This window comes from Berghia stephanieae, chromosome 9 (assembly GCF_034508935.2).
Source record: "Berghia stephanieae isolate SIO BIC M18660-M18661 chromosome 9, UCSD_Bste_1.3, whole genome shotgun sequence".
Classification (NCBI taxonomy): Eukaryota; Metazoa; Mollusca; class Gastropoda; order Nudibranchia; family Aeolidiidae; genus Berghia; species Berghia stephanieae.
In genome coordinates this window covers 1,845,284-1,859,035 of record NC_088368.1, presented here as the reverse complement: position 1 = coordinate 1,859,035, position 13,752 = coordinate 1,845,284, and the positions used below count along the sequence as shown (strand labels likewise).

Here is a 13,752-nt window from a genome sequence, read left to right as displayed (position 1 = left end):
TCAGGCGCTAACAAATTCTCTCTCAAAGCCAAAGGTGGGGGGCCGTTTGGTGTACTTGTATTGTACATCATTGGATTTTATATAATTTACACAGCCTATTTACAATTCAGATAATTGAAAGCAGTTTTTTTAGCTCCTTTAAACATCGTTGAAGTTAGAAAATTAGTTTGCATTGGTTTCTGAGGATCTCTTTCAATGCCGACTATTTGGGCATAAAGTCAGAGGAGATTAAAATATACCAGCCAATAAAGCCATGAATATATTTATCAGAGAGGCAGCCATGAGGTCCTAGTTGGATGATTGGACAGAAAAAGGCTTTAGGGGCAGCGTGGCTCAGCTGTACAGTCTTTGCTTCATACCTGAAAGGTACCGAGTTTGATCACTCGCCGCTGTGCTGTGTGGCCTTGAGTAAGTCACCTCGCCCTAGCTCAATCCTCAGTGCTGCACTGCAGCTGATGCCTGAGTTATTCAAGTTTTCTGTTGGAATAGAGCCTAGAGAGAAATTTCCCCTATGGGGTGAATAATATAAGCGTCAACATTTCCATTGCAACGATTGGACGATAACAGTTTGTATTATTGTAGCCTTGTCACCAAGTATTTATAGCATAATTACCTACAAGGGAATGGGACAAGTATGTAATCTACACTTTATGAAATGTCTAGTCATTGAAAAGGACTGAGTAATTCTAACAGAATGTAATCATGGATTTGACATTATGTGGTGTCATTTTGTTGGGGTTTTTTTCTAATCACTTAATTTCACCCATTTGATGGACAGATTAAACACTTGTTTCACAAAATATATCAATTTTCATCCTTCAACTGTGAAGACGATGTGAATTCTCAAAAAAAAAAAATCAAGACATTAACTCAAGGCAGCAGGATACAAATGTTAAGATTGATTTCCATTTAGTATTCGCATTTTAGCTGAAAAAAAGTGAAGCTTGGAAAAGTTTGGCATTTTTCTGACCTGTTTGGCATTTTTTTTAAATTACTAATCTGGTAACCTCGTTTGGAGTGGAAAAAGAAAAAGGGGGGGGGGGGGTTGAATAGAATAGCATGAATGATTGTTGTTGTGATTTGGATTCGAATTGTTTGCCAACCCAGGTGGACGTAATCAATACGTGGACGTCAACAACCCCAAACCAGTCACAGCACCCCAGGGTCTCTTCAACCTTGGCCCTACCATGGGGAATGGCGCCCCTGTTGGGACAGTGCCTCAGGTTTTCCTTCCTGGTAAGTCCACGTCTTCTCCAACCGTCTAAGGTCAAAGTAAAAGGTGCTAGACGTTCTGTAGACTGTTAAAAGTTGTGAAGAAAAATTGATACAATAGCTTCAAAATAGCAAAGAATAACTTGCCTGACTAGGAACATTTTGAGCTCAAACCCCTTGAGCATGGGTGCCAGTTTTCCGGTTCATGCTGGGATTCCGTTTTCCCAATATCTCGAAGTCAAATACCTCCGTTTTCAGTGTTCTGTCTCTCTCTGTTCTTTGGCTTCCCTAGAGAGAGACAACTGCACTGTGAGTATTTCACTATGTATTATAAGTTGGTTTTAAAATCAAATTAATTTCCTCATTGTGTCAATATGTTTGCTGTGTAATCATTTGATAATGGTATAAAAACGGTGATGAAATAAGAGTAAAGTTTAGGCCGCATTTTCAGGTTTGGCAAAGTGTCGAGATTTTAGTTTCAGGTTTCAGCACTTCTTCCTGCTGGCCCCCATGCCCTTGAGCCGACATAAAAGAAAAAACTGGTTAAATGATTTGTAGAATAAAATCCACAAGATATGATGTGACAAACTACGGAGCAGGCACTGGTGGAGGATAAAAGATTTGAGGTTGTCAAGATTTAGTCCGACCCCCTTCCATACACACTGCTTCAGATCTTTATCTTACACATTTTACACCTGAGTTATGTGAGAAAATAGGAGTAAAGAGACTCCCAAAACTCTTTTGGATCTGAACAAGTGTGTATGAAACGGTGCCAGACAAAGCAAGAAAGAAAAATACCAACAAAAAAAAATCATCCCTAAAGATAAATCTTCCTCCACTGGGATAAGACTTGATTTCTTGGAATGTTTTATTTTTTTTCTTGTATTTTTCTTATTTCCTTTGTCTGGCACCGTTTCATACACACTTGTTCATATCTTTATCTGACATCGGTGCCTGTTCCCAAATTTGTCAATTTGATATTTTCCAAACACCTTTGATATGCCTAATATTGTACCATCTCATTTCATTCCCCCCCCCCCCCCCCACACACACACACAGGATCCACAGCCACTTCAGTGCCCAGCACCAGTTCTACCAGTCATGATAACAACAACAGTAACAATTTATTGACAGTGCCAGGTCCAACCTCCACTGGTGACGATGTAAGTAATACCTAATGGCCATGTGTGGAAAGATTCATTGGTGTCTCTTCTTTTTCCCATTTGTGTTTCTTTCTTAATCTTAGAAAATTAATCAAAAGGTTTTTTAAAAAGATATTTGAGAGGCTGTAAGACACAGCCGCTGTGTAGTTTTATAGCCTTTTTGGAATTCTAAATGGAATCATAATTCTGTGCATTGGTTTGTCAGGAGGTGGGGGGATATGTTTTTTTCTTCTATTTAAAAAAAAAATAAATTTGTAGGTCATGTAAAGATGTTTCATTTTCTCATCATTAGAATGTTTTAAATTAATTGTTGATTGCATGTTTTCCTAAAATGTATTCCAAGTTTTTGATATTCCCCATTTGTTTTTGTTGAGGGTGGGTAGGGGGAAGAGGGTCAGGAGTAAAACCTTTTTTTTTTCTTTCCTCTTTTCTTTTTAATTGAGATTTGTTGAAAATTAGCTGTAGTGGACTGCGAGTTTGAGACTAAATATTAGAATAGACCTTCCATGTTTTTTCCTGGTTATCTCAGCCTTTTCATTTCAGTGCCGTTATCATTTATTCAAAGCCTTTTTGTTTACGTCTGATAAAGTATGTATGAAACAGTGCCAGAAAAAAAATCCCCCCCCCCCCTCCCCCCCTAAAAAAAAAAGTGCTGTCTCAAGACAGGCGGATATTGTTAGATGTTTCCTTGTTCTTCTTAAATATGATTTGGTTGTGGGATAAACACCTGCTGGTGTTAACTGATAAGATTCATGTCAAGATCTATAAAAGAAAACTCCTGACTGACCATACTGTATTGATATTTAGACTGTCAGTTAATTTGTATGAAAGAGGAGAAAAAAATCGATGTTGTTTTTGAGACTGTTTCATACACCTTATTTTTTTCATGTTTTTATCTTTGCATTTTGGAAATCAACAAGTTTCTAACATTTCACTCATGTATTCTGCTGCATGTTTGAACTGGGAATTTTAGGGGTTCGGGAAGGAGTATAAGATAACTTTTTTTTTTTGGGAGGGGGGGGGGGGGAATCAGCTATCTGATTGGTTGGGTAAAATGAAAGTAGGTCAAATAGCACCATGGTTGGACGTCTTTAAAATGTTTAATGAGACATTCCCATAAGAACCAATTATATGTATATCAAGTATCTCTTTTATAAGACAATTTTTTACAGCATGATGATAATAATAGTTATAACTCTGTTGTTATAATAATTATAATAATAGTAATGAAGGTTTTAACAATACTGATAGTTATAACTCTACATGAATAACAATAATAATAATGATGATAACAATAACTTACAGCTGTCACGGTCTAGCTCTTCGAGTTCCGTCAACCTAGAGGTCCAACGCCTGACAGGACAGGTAAACAAACAAAAAAAACTGATAAAGAGGAGAAGGATGAATTCTACAAAATATTAGATGAAAATTACTCGACTGCTAAGTCATTGCCATCCACTGAATTGAATTACTTTATCATGTAACAAGTTTGTTTGTATTTTTTGTTTGTTTTTACAATTGATACTAAACTGCTGGAAGCTTTGGACTCTGAAAAGTAATGGATAAAAATGGATAGAACAGCTTGGGAAAAGGAACTAAATACCAAGCACGGACCATTTCGGGCACAAAACCCTTCATCAGTCAATACATACACGAATACATCACATAAAATCCAGACGGATGACAGAGAAATAGTTGGTACGTTTTGTCTCCAACGCCAAATACGTTTCTGTCGTCTGTCGGGATTTGAAGTGGTGGATTCATAATTTTATTGGGTTTTTTTTTTTTGGCTGAAGAAGGGTTTTGAGCCTGAAACATTCCATGCTCGGTATTTTGTTCTTTTTTAAGCTTTTATATTCATTTTTCTTCATTGTTTTGTTTTTGTCTGTACAGTTTCCAGTTTATATTTCCTTACATCGCCATATTGGAACTTAACATTATATTATAAAACAGATCTGCCCCTACAATGTATGATGTTTTTAGTTGTTTGTTTTTTTGGAGGGGGTTTTGTCGGCTAATTCAAATTTGGGTTCTACTGAGGAATATAAGCTGTCCCCGCGGAATTATGCCATATTTGGGGCAAAATTATGCCAATATTATGCCCAAAAAAGGAAAATTATGCCATAAATTATGCCATAAATTCGACATTATGCCATAAATTATGCCAAAAATCCGACATTTGTGCATGTTCTTGCCTGCTTTTGTAACCCACAAAATCTAATTTTCACAATAAATATGAATACTGATAGGTTTAAAAGCTACATTTTCATTAAAAACGACTAAAAAGCAGAAATATATACCAGACTATTGTTTGTTTGTTTTTTTAGGGTTTTACTGCGCTTGCAACACATTAAGGTTATATCAGCGCCAGTAAAGAGGAAGAAAATGGGATAGTACAAAGTTCTAGAATTACAATTAAAGCACCCAAGAAAAAGTAAGACAAAGGGGAACTGGGAACAAATAAGGATCAGATGGAGATTCCAAGAGCATACCATCAATGTACTTAGTTTGAGATCATCTATAATTTTCATCCGGACACAAGCGCAAAATCCAACAAAGAGGAATACACTCAAATGCTTACATTATACATTGAAAATAACAAATATAATAATACATAACAGAGAGATGATTTACGAGGAAAAAAATACAAGGCCAACATTTTCTGTAAAAAAAAAAAAAGAGGCAATTTTTTTATTTTTTTATTTTAAGCTTTTTGCTGACGGATGCGGAGTCGGATGCGGAAGGTCACAGGATGCGGCCGCATCGGATGCCGATGCGGCCGCATTTTCCTGGAGGGACAGTATAAGAGGAAGAATTTTTTGGACTTCTTTTTTTTTTCCCAATTGTATATTTTTTCTGAATTAACTTCCCGAAATTTAGTCAAAACCTTTTATAATGGATCAATTTTGATTTTTGTTGGGTTTTTTGTTTGGCAGATTTGTTTTGTTTTGTTGTTTGTTTTGTTATAGCATTTTTGTTTAGTTTTGTGGGTTTTTTTCTTTTTTCTTGGTTTTTTTTTTTATGAAACAGATTTTTTTCCTCATTTTCTGATAGTGGCAGCTCTGTTATTTATTCCTATATACTCATTAATAATTAGGAATAATTTTTTGTTTTTGTCATAGATGAGAAAGCTTTGAAATCCTTGTCTCACTCTAACCATAACTTTCTCTATTTTTTGCATCCTGTGCCTGTTGTCCTACGCTAGTACAAGTGATCAAAATTGTGTTATTTTGGGGATAAATTTGTCTTGTCGTTCTGTAAGGAAACAATTTATATTATATAAATAAAATATTGAGGGTCCCAATAACTCGCTTCACACACAGAGGGACCAAGATTGATTCAGAGTACAGTCCAGATTTTTTTCTGACCCGTCCATCTATTAGTGATTGGGTAGCTGGGTCTATTAGATCTGGCAGAAAGTACTTTGCGATAGACTAGTGTCCTATCTAAAGGATAGCAAGCAATTGCTATTGTCCATTCCACGCTATAGAAACCTGGATTAACTCCAGCTGTTTGAGCCAAATGGCTCCGAGTGACAATGTTTAAATAAAACACCCACCCAAACCCAAACGAGGTAAATCAAATTCTGAAAGGTGGATGTAAATGACCCACTGCACAAATACAAAACGTTTCTCTGGTCACATTCCCGTACCTGTACCAGTGCTCGCTTCAGAATTTATCGCTTTTGGCATTTAAAAAAAAAAATTTATGGGCGAATAGTGGGTTTTAAAGACACAGGTGAATGTATTGGACTGGGACAAGTTAGACCGAGTGAGATAGAGAATGTTTTCAAGTTCTCATCTTCGAATTTTACAAAGTGCCAGCCAACTCTTTGATTTGTTTTGTTTTTTTGTTGTTTTTGATTTTGTTTAGTGTTGTTTTTTCATAGAGTTGGCTGGTCCCTGTGCATGAAGAAGACTTTCCACCTCCACATTTAATCTGTAATCTTATAACACGAATGAAGACCACAGGGGAAAAACGATCAGTCACATTTTTCAGCTTTTGAGAAAATCAAAATTAAAGTTTGGAAACTCATTTGAAAACGCCACATGATAATATGAATTGAACTGAATGTGAATTACTAAACGTATATATTTTGACCACAAGTCAGATGCATATAAAAAACCAAGCTCTTGGTTGATTTTGATACCAAATTATTGTGATGTTAGAACAGTAAGGGTCTTTCGGACTTTGATCCATTTTCCCCTGTGGCCTTCAAATGTTATCCTATATGAATGTCAATCTGGTCACATAGCGGCCGACTGTCGCCATTAGGCAATCTGGAGAATATTTTTTGTCATTTAAAAAAAAATTATTGGATATTTTATACGTATGGAAATGGTTCGTGCATGTCCCAGGATTATGTTTTTTTTGACCAGCAGATTAACTCACTCGACCATAGAGATTTTGATACTTTTCAAAATTGGAATAAATGTATTAAAAATGAGCATGTACATAGATAGTTTTATTCAACTATCATTAACATGTAAAAACTAAAAACAATAGCTTTGATACTACGTCTATAATTTGTCTCATAAAAATGTAATAAATAGGCATGGGGTGAAAGTGACCTGGGTAAACTACGGATATAGTCGGTGTTAGGGTTGAGTGAGTTAAAACAATAAAGAGAAAAAGCTCTAAATCTAGATTATGTTTGATAATAGTCCAAACATACAGCTGTTTTGGGTCATGACTGTATTGTGTCTGTCCTGTTTTGGCTCTTTGAAAAGTTGGCCACTCTTGTTATCTTTACTATTAATCATAGTAGTTGATATTGGCTTCCCCTAACCTTTTCTCTCCATAACATTTTGGTTAGAACAGAATATCACTAGTTCTGGTGTCCATTTCTTACAGAAAATCCATCTTATTTTATTTCGCTGCACTGTAGATGATATCCAATATTCTCTTTGGTAGTGAAAGTAGATCTCAGATATAACTGGCTTTGATCTAACAAGACCCTGGAGGCAACAGGAATAACCAAAATGCTTTGGGGTTTTTGGTCTTTTTTTTTTACTTTTCTTTTTTCTTTTTTTTTGGGGGGGGGGGGGGTAATTTTTTATTTTTTCTGGTATTTGGTCTTTTTTTCTCTTGGGATGTGGGGGGGGGGGGGTTGTTTTGTTGGGTATCTGTTTGTTTGTTTGTTTTTTTTGATCTGTTGGGTTTTTATCAGGGGGGGGGGGGGGGGGTTACTAATTGACACCTGACATTTAAAGCCATCTCAAAGGGTGGTTTTGATCTCAGTCGTTAAAGTTTTAAAACTAATGTCACGATGACATACCCTGTCATAGCCTCTGCCAGATTCCCTGACACAGCTTTTATTCCAGCTCCAAACCAGCTGCTGTCTATTGATGCACGTTAAGACTACATGTTCACCCAATTCTGCTTGACTACTTCATTCACACGTCTGCTTTGATACCAGTTGAAATAAAAATACTCTTTCCCTGTAATTATTATTCAGCAATTCCACACACATTTCCTACATTTCCTCTGTCTTGCCAGATTTTGGAGACTGCCACTCAACCAGACTAAATCAGTGTATAGGTGTTTGGTGTGTGGGGGGGGGGGGGGGGGGGAGATGCTGGGAAAACCATATTTTTGTTTCGTGTTTGTAATTTTTGACTAAGGTGTTAGTGGAAAATAGATTATAATATTGTTTTTTCTTTTTCTTTTTTTTTTTTTTAAAGGTGGGGGGGGGGGGGGGGGCGTGGAAGAGGGTATGATTCCAATTGGTCTACATCACATCAATTGTAAAAGATTTTTAAAAGACAGCTCATCGACATTTGGGTGAAAGTCTTTCCATTTTGTGTTGGTCCAAATTTTTTGTGTTTTGTAATGTCCACGAATTTGTGTGTATGTTTCCTGTGGCAAGTCTATTCCATCTACCTCTCGTCAAATTATTGTCATAAGTTCCATTTTGTGTTCAGCCTTTGATGCTGTTATCATTCATTTTATTTCCACCTCCTTTGTCCCAGCTTGAAATAAGTAACCTATTAATCTATTATAATAACAAAATAATTCCAGGTTTACCATTTAGCTGAAAAAAAAGACAACAAAAAAATAACCCCAAGGTTTTTGGTCTTTTTTTTTTTCTTTTCTGGTTTGTTTTGCCAGCTAAATGGTAAACCTGGAATTATTTTGTTATTATAATAGATAAAAATAAAACGACTGAAGAATGCATTGGTCACTGATTCAATGTTTGTGTTTTGTCATTGGCATTCTGTCAGATGGAGTAAATCAAAATTTTGACCTTGTAGTTTTGAGCAATTCAAGGAATGTCAGCTTTGTAACACTTTGAGATGTTTTGATATTCCTATAGGTGTGTGTGTGTCTCCACCATCTGATAGAATAATTTGTCTTCGATATGCTGGCACACAAGTGTCACATGATTACAAACCAACTATTTTCTGTGGTCAAGTAATGTAACATCACACATCATCTATTCTCCTATCAATTAAACCTACTGGTGTTTGGTTGGTCTCTGCCATGTTTTCATTTTAGACACGGATTTTAGTTTGTAATGATTCAACCAAAACAACAACAAATAAATAATTGAGAAAGTAAGGAAGAAAATTTAAATGAAATAACAACTGTCCTCAAAAACCCTGGAATCCACAGAGCAGTTGTTAATTTAGATTTTTGTGACTTTAAATCTATAGTAACAATTGCTTGCTACCCTCTTGATGGTAGGCTAGTCTGTGACAAAGTATAAAAAATCTGAAAAGGTGAGTTTGAAACAGTGTCTGACAAAATCATCCTCAATCATCGGCTCGTCTCGACTGTATTTTGTAAAAATATGATTTTTAAAGTGTTTTTTTACTTTCTGCATTATCCAGCACTGTTTCATACACTCGTTTTCATATTTAAATCTTGCACCAAAACCTGGGCCCTAATTTCTTACCCCAGTTCCTGGTCCCCAATTTGTCTTACAAAGTACTTTCTGCCAGATTTGATGATAGATACAACTACCTACCCTGTTGACTGGACTTGAAGGCTAGAAGTCTTGTCATGACAGAAGGATAATTCTAACAGTGTGTTTATAGATTTTATCAGTTTAAATTCTGTCTTCATATTCTACTGGACTCCTAGCCTTAGGAAGCCCACATTTGTCATTCAAATGTCTTTATCCTGTATTGTTTTGGGATGGACACGATGTGTAAGGTTGCATTCATAGTCAAATTAAACAGAAATATTATATTTCAGGGGGGAGGAGGGGGGGGGTGTTGTTTTGGAAATAAATTTCACTATTCTCAATAAAACATTGTTAGTCAAATGTCAGCACTTCAAATCTTAACTTTCAAATAACACATTGAATTGGCGTGTCATCAATTTGTCCTTCATTCAAGTTTGTTACTGATTTATATACACATTTGTATTGTTCAAGATAATGTTACTAGTTACGCATTTTCCAATTGACAGGGTTTGTTTTTGTTTTTGTTTTTTAATTTTATTATTGCATATGTATTAATCCGAGATGTTGACAATGACCAACTTTAACCTGCTTCCTAGAAGTTTTTATGGGGTATATGACGATATAAATATTTTACCTGTTAACCTCAAGAATTGTTTGGGTATTTTATAATCTACTGAATTGCATGGGTGCTCACGTTCCAATTGATTGCAGGGTACAGGCTAGTCTCAAATAATAACAAGTAATCTTGATACTAATGGGCTAAGATCACATGACCCTAAAACAAATAACGCTTATTTTTACAAGGCATGGACAGATTGAATTACTGTTGGGTTTAAAAACATGCTTGCAAATAAATACTTTGAACTGTTGAAATGTAAATGTTGCTGCTTGAAGCTTGAAGAAATAAATAACAATGTGAAATTGAATGTAAGATTCAATTTGATCAACGAAAACAGATAAAATGGATGTTTCGGGTTTCCCCTTTATCAACAAAACAGGATGAATGAAACACTACAGACGAATGAGATAATGTGGTAGTGGCGTAATTATCTCATTCATCTGTAGTGTTTCATTCATCCTGTTTTGTTGACAAATGGGAAACCCGAAATGTTCATATTATCTGTTTTCATTTATTAAATTGAAGCTTTCACATTGTTATTTATTTGAACTGTTGAAAACACATTGCAGATTTGATGACTGGTTTGTTTATGTCAGTCTTTTCTCTTTTATTTTTCTTTTTATCTGTTCCAACTGAAACTATGTCTGTGTATTTTCAACTTTGGTGACAAAGAAACAAAATCCAATTTGAATGGAGTATCTGTTTGTTTCCTTTATGGAGAAATTGCTTGCTTGATGACAAGAAAATGGAGAATCAAATCGATGAAAGTTAGTTTTGGGTCGCTTGCAAAGAAAGAGTCCATTATACATGTTCCTTTTGGAGAGAGAAAAAGTTCACTATACATGTTCCTTTTGGAGAGAGAAAAAGTTCACTTTACATGTTCCTTTTGGAGAGAGAGAAAAAGTTCACTATACATGTTCCTTTTGGAGAGAGAAAGAGTTCACTATACATGTTCCTTTTGGAGAGAGAGAAAAAGTTCACTATACATGTTCCTTTTGGAGAGAGAAAGAGTTCGCTATACATGTTCCTTTAGGAGAGAGAAAGAGTTCACTATACATGTTCCTTTTGGAGAGAGAAAGAGTTTAGTATACATGTTTCTTTTGGAGAGAGAAAGAGTTCACTATACATGTTCCTTTTGGAGAGAGAAAAAGTTTAGTATACATGTTTCTTTTGGAGAGAGAAAGAGTTCACTATACATGTTCCTTTTGGAGAGAGAAAGAGTTTAGTATACATGTTCCTTTAGGAGAGAGAAAGAGTTCACTATACATGTTCCTTTTGGAGAGAGAAAGAGTTTAGTATACATGTTTCTTTTGGAGAGAGAAAGAGTTCACTATACATGTTCCTTTTGGAGAGAGAAAAAGTTCACTATACATGTTTCTTTTGGAGAGAGAAAGAGTTCACTATACATGTTCCTTTTGGAGAGAGAAAGTTCACTATACATGTTTCTTTTGGAGAGAGAAAGAGTTCACTATACATGTTCCTTTTGGAGAGAGAAAGAGTTCGCTATACATGTTCCTTTAGGAGAGAGAAAGAGTTCGCTATACATGTTCCTTTAGGAGAGAGAAAGAGTTCGCTATACATGTTCCTTTTGGAGAGAGAAAGAGTTCGCTATACATGTTCCTTTTGGAGAGAGAAAGAGTTCGCTATACATGTTCCTTTTGGAGAGAGAAAGAGTTCGCTATAAATGTTCCTTTAGGAGAGAGAAAGAGTTCACTATACATGTTCCTTTTGGAGAGAGAAAGAGTTCGCTATACATGTTCCTTTTGGAGAGAGAAAGAGTTCGCTCTACATGTTCCTTTAGGAGAGAGAAAGAGTTCGCTATACATGTTCCTTTAGGAGAGAGAAAGAGTTCGCTATACATGTTCCTTTAGGAGAGAGAAAGAGTTCGCTCTACATGTTCCTTTTGGAGAGAGAAAGAGTTCAGTAAAGTTTCAGCATCCAAAAATTTGTCTCCTCATAATTCACCAATTGAAAATGAAAACTGAGTGTGGAGCATACTGGGATAGGGATTGGTTTTTATCAGCTTCAATAATATTTAAAGGCCTCGTTCTAACAAACTCACAATGGTGTTTTTTATTCCATGGGGGAAAACAAAAACAAACAAAATTATCAAGTCTTTGGAATGAAATGTTAGGGTTTTTGGTTTTTTTTAAATTTCTAACATGAAATAATTTATTTTTTTCTGTTTTTTCTTTTAGATCGTAAAGATTGCTTAAGATTAGATGGGTTGTTTTGTTTTGTTTTGCTGTTTTTGAAGATGTCCTTGAGATACTGGGTGGAGAAATATGCTTATTATAATGTTGGAGTGAGACAAATATGTGCATAAAAGAAAATGAATTTCATGGTGATAAATATGTATTTTATTTATATTCGTTGGGTTTTTTTGTTGTTTTTTTTGGTTGAATAAAAGAAATGATATTGATGACACAAAGTGTGTGACGAGCTAAGAAAGTCATGCATTTTTTTGCCAAAACATTTTTTTATTTGCATTACTACTTATCACTGATTTCCAGCCAAGATTGACTTGGGTCATCCATTCAAATGGATTTATTCAATTGTCAGACGATGAAAAACGCTTCCTTCAACCATTGTTTCTCATTTCCTGCCTTTCCTTCACTCCCATACAAAAGAGGGTGATAATATATCTCAGAAACTGAATTAGATAATAAAGGTTTTTAAAAAATGTGAAATTGTAATCAAGTGTAAAATGATCCCAAACGATTATCTCAATGTGCAAGTTTTTGGGGGCAGTAACTCTCTCAAACTGATACGAATGTCATAGAAAACAACGTTAACCCTGAATGGACCGGATTGGATTTGACTTTAAGCTGACTTTGTCCTACATTTTTACCAAGAGAGCAGCAACACCAAAGCAACTGTGACTTGGGTTTGGGTTTGAATGGTGAAAATTGTAAGACATCTTGGTTGGTTAGAGTCAACTCCAACCCTGACAATGAAGAGTTAACTTTTATGATTCCTGTAATTGCCTTTCTAAAACTTTTTTTTCTGTCTTTAGGTTGCCCAAGACAGTAGCAACTCCACCTCTTCCACCCAACAACCACAACAACAACAACAGCCATCTGCAGCCTCAACAGCGGCGTCTGCCAGCACCAACGCCATGCCCATGTTATTCAACCCAGCCACCCTCAACACAGGAGCCAGCACGGGCAGTGCCCCAGCAGGACCTGGTCTCAAGTACGGGCAGAGGAGAGCCTATCCTAAGAAATAGAGGAATTCAAGTGATGTTTGGATGTCTCATAACCCTTTCACTGTAAGACTATTTCTTGGAAACAATGCTATTTCTTCAAACTCTGCCTGTAAAGCATTGAATGACGACGACTTGATGAAACCTCCCATTATACTGACTTCTTTTACTCTGCTGTTCTGTTCTGGACCAGCAAGAGGAGACGTTGGGTGTGGCTGCAGACAGAGGTCTAGATCCCGTCTTAACACCGGCCACCCTACATCAGTGGCGTTTTCTATCTGTCCCACATGAACACGTTGTGGCAAAGAACCTGAAACCGCAGAGGATTTGTTTGAGTGTTTTATTCTGACAAGGCTGCCGGGCAGGCTCACGACTCGTACACAAATGCAGCAACAAATTCCCTGCCTGGATAGAACGTCGTGATATTGTAGTGTGAGGCCATTAGAAGCTGCTGTTGTACTCTGTAAATAAAAACATGTATTTAAAATTTTATCCAGAAAACTCGTCCTTCAAATATCGATCAGTGTTAGGACGAGTTTTCTGGCCAAAATTCTAAATATGTGTTTTACCAGATTGGGCCAATGTTGTTGGTATCTGGCACACAGCCAGAGAGGTGGAGGTTTTCACCATATTCTATCATACA

At 36.1% G+C, this 13,752-nt stretch overlaps 1 protein-coding gene across 1 annotated transcript in view; it reads left to right on the top strand.

The window, feature by feature from the left end:
- Nucleotides 1-13,273, top strand: part of LOC144979471 (uncharacterized) — a 55,701-nt gene extending 42,428 nt beyond the window's left edge. The window contains exons 25-29 of the mRNA XM_078926138.1: nucleotides 1-34; nucleotides 1,108-1,236; nucleotides 2,272-2,375; nucleotides 3,681-3,740; nucleotides 12,921-13,273. The exon at nucleotides 1-34 is cut by the window's left edge and continues 89 nt beyond it. Of these exons, the coding sequence (XP_078782264.1) occupies nucleotides 1-34; nucleotides 1,108-1,236; nucleotides 2,272-2,375; nucleotides 3,681-3,740; nucleotides 12,921-13,133 (540 nt within the window). The 3' untranslated portion in view covers nucleotides 13,134-13,273. The remainder of the gene's footprint in view (nucleotides 35-1,107; nucleotides 1,237-2,271; nucleotides 2,376-3,680; nucleotides 3,741-12,920) is intronic.
- The last annotated feature ends 479 nt before the right edge of the window (nucleotides 13,274-13,752 follow it).